Source organism: Priapulus caudatus, unplaced genomic scaffold, assembly GCF_000485595.1.
Source record: "Priapulus caudatus unplaced genomic scaffold, Priapulus_caudatus-5.0.1 Scaffold127, whole genome shotgun sequence".
Lineage (NCBI taxonomy): Eukaryota > Metazoa > Priapulida > Priapulimorpha > Priapulimorphida > Priapulidae > Priapulus > Priapulus caudatus.
The window spans coordinates 157,452-160,715 of NW_014577188.1; the positions used below are offsets into that span (position 1 = coordinate 157,452).

General features: G+C 40.1%; 1 protein-coding gene across 1 annotated transcript in view; it reads left to right on the forward strand.

The window, feature by feature from the left end:
• LOC106805782 (alpha-1A adrenergic receptor-like) overlaps positions 1–3,264 on the forward strand; it is a 39,449-nt gene that overhangs the window by 35,396 nt on the left and 789 nt on the right. Inside the window, exon 3 of the mRNA XM_014807506.1 lies at positions 939–1,081. Within this exon, the coding sequence (XP_014662992.1) occupies positions 939–1,081 (143 nt within the window). The remainder of the gene's footprint in view (positions 1–938; positions 1,082–3,264) is intronic.

The following is a 3,264-nucleotide window of genomic DNA, read 5'->3' on the forward strand; positions in this document are numbered from 1 at the left end:
CGCATGCATGCATGCGGTGCGTCGAAATACGCCGTTTTAAAAGCTCTGCTTTTTAACGCCGCATCCTATACGTCATCATGTAGAAAATTATCGTTTTTATGCACTGTGGATGATGCATATCCAGTTTGATGCTCTCTCGATGATGCAGCTCCTACGTCCACATTACATTTAGACTCGTCCTTCTACTCTACTCAAAAAAAGCGCCACAACACGAACAAGTAAACAGTGAGGGAATAGACAAACAGTGAAGATTTACACATAAATGATCATGTGTATCGAATATTGAAAAGAAATATGAATTGAATGCATGGCAGTCAATACCGTGGTTATCACAAAACGTATATCATGTATTTTATGAAACGTCAGTGTATGGACATCTGATCATCGAGTCAGACGCATGAGATTGTGTAGCGCGCACGTGCAGATAGGGGTACTATATCCACACTGCGTTTTTATTTTTGAATTAAAATAAATAAAAATCGTAATTTAAAAACGTCTTGGCGATATATATAGATTCGTCTTTTGTTGTTACTCTTTATCTACCAATACGAGGAAGTGTCGGTGGCGTCGGTCTTTTCTACTCTATCTTGGCAGATATCTTCTCCTAGACACAAACCTGTCTCATATGTCAAGCTATATGAGTTATACTGAAAGAGACAGATTGCTTATCCTGTATAAATCTATGCCTATTAATGATCGTGAAAATAATCATCTTTGAACAATTGCCGCCGCTTGAAGTTGACCATGTGTTATATACAATGCAACTGTTATTTCCAAGCGCACCTCAGCTTGCGGGACGTTTTTTGACGTATTATTCTTCCTGAGCTTAATTGCTAGTTCACTAGAGTTTGACTTGTAATTCGTTATGTATGCGCTCCGATACTTCAACGCAATAACATATGATTATTACTCATTTTTCAGGCGCAGTTTGTGGGGAGAAATGCAAAATACCGGAACTTATATTCAAAATATTTTTCTGGCTCGGATATTGCAACAGCTGCCTCAACCCAGTCATCTACGCTTGCTCGTCGCGTGAGTTTCAACGAGCGTTTCGCAGGATTCTCTACTGCGGTTTCAGCAGGTATGGTCATTACGAATTAACCTCATATACGTAGACAATAATTATACTGTAATGAAACCACTATAATAGTATTACCAAATGCCTTCCAAATTCAAAATTATTATTGAACTAAACCCACATTTATTACATAGTCGTAGTTACGTAAGACGAATAAGATCTGATATGTCCCTCAAATACATTTTTAATGTCAAGAGATTGCGCAAGGCGCGTCCGGACGATGAAATGAGCCGCACGATACCTGCGCAGAATTGGTAATCATTTTTGTAATCATCAGTTCAAATAATCATCACACGGTGGCGCTAACGGCAGAGTACATGATGAGGCATGATTAATTTCGCGCGAAAAGCTTTAATAAATCGATTGAATATTTAATCAAACGAAATATCTTACTATAAGAATTCTGCAAATGTATAAATGCTATGAAATTCCATATGTCACTATCGCGCTATTGATCACATGCGCTTGCATTGCGATAACATTTACGTGCAATATATTCAATATATCAAAATAACTAATAATAAACCCCTTCTATGCACTCAATTCGAGTGTTGGCCAAGTACCATGAAAAAGTATATTTCATATTCAAGGGCTGCGCAAACAATATGTAAAAGTATTTCCAAACCTGATGACATCGCTAAGTATAAATTAGATCGTATAAGCAGCATGCACCATTGCTGGCACCGAATATTGCTGTTGTACGACGTATATAGACACACACAATGCAATGTAGTGTTTGCAATGTAGACACACACAATCTATCTATCTATCTATTTTCTATATTTATGTATTGTAAATGACAATTCCCTGCATTGCCATGTACGTTAATCTTTCTTTTCATGTTCTTTGTTTTATATTTAGAACACATGTGTTCTGTTCCATACGTTTGAACACTGAACATTTGTTCTCGCAGTGTTACTATAATGTAATTTGGCTTGTACTTGTGTTGTATTTCTATTTAGGTTATAACCTCAGCTCCGGAATCGTAGCAGCGTAAAGTTAGCAAATGGTAGAGATGTTTCGTAGATAACAAGGTAGAGTGGCAGCGTAGAGTTAGCAAATGGTAGAGATGTTTTGTAGATAACAAGGTATAGAATAGCAGCGTAAAGTCTCGTCAGATAGAGCCGTAGTCGCAGATTAGTTATTGAACTCTGTCTTTATTACTGCTCCTTCTAACACACAAATATATACATACTACGGCAACCAAGGTACCCATGCCTAGGTCCCGCGTCTCGTCTTCCGTTCTCTACATCTTACCTATAGTAACTGTCCATGTAATAACTAATCTATAATGGTGTCTCCTCTGTATGTCCGTGTCTATTTATACGCTTCCTAAAACAGCCCGGACGTCACCTCAATCCAACCAGTTTCTTCCTGGTGGTCTCTTCCTGGTGGTTTCATTATAGTGGTTTCTTCCTGGTGGTTTCTTCCTGGTGGTCACCTAAACCAGCTGGGTTTAGGTGGTTAGGGTGCGCGGTGGGCTACGAATATTTACGAGTCACGGAGTCTCGTGTTACTACAATAATATCGAGGAGCGTAATAGGCCGCACGCCTCGTCGATCTCTCGCGATCTAGAAGCGCCTCTCTCGATTTAGCACGCAGCCCTATACAATACAACACTTGTCGTCAGTCAGCGGCCTTCCGCGTATATTGGTTGCTCTTGTACATATGTTATGCGGCAAATAAAAATGCGCCCGCAGCATGGCGCATAGCTCTACCAGAGAAGCCCCTTCGCTCCTGCTGCAGTATTCCTCCTGTAGCGGGAGTGCCTTCAGTAGCGGGAACGAAGGGGCACCTTTGATGTCGCTACAGAAGGAGGGGCTAGCTTTAGTGGGAGCGCCGTTACAGAGCGCCGCTACAGAGCTACAAATTAAAATTAAAATTAAAATTAAAAATTAATTAATTAATTAATTAAACATTAGGTATAGATCGGTACCCCATCCCCTGTGGGTTTTCGGACTAGTGGGTTTTCGGACTATTGGGTTTTCGGACTATTGGGCTTTCGGACTATTGGGCCGTCGGACTAGCGAGCTGTAACCGGTGTCCGTATACTATTATGAACGGGCTTAATTGTGGAATAAATAGTTATGATTCTTCTAGACCTTGTCATCGTTCTGCCCAAGATAATTTTTTGGTATTTCCGGGTTTCCTTATTATTGAATTGTCCAATCCCGCGTCCTGGCTAA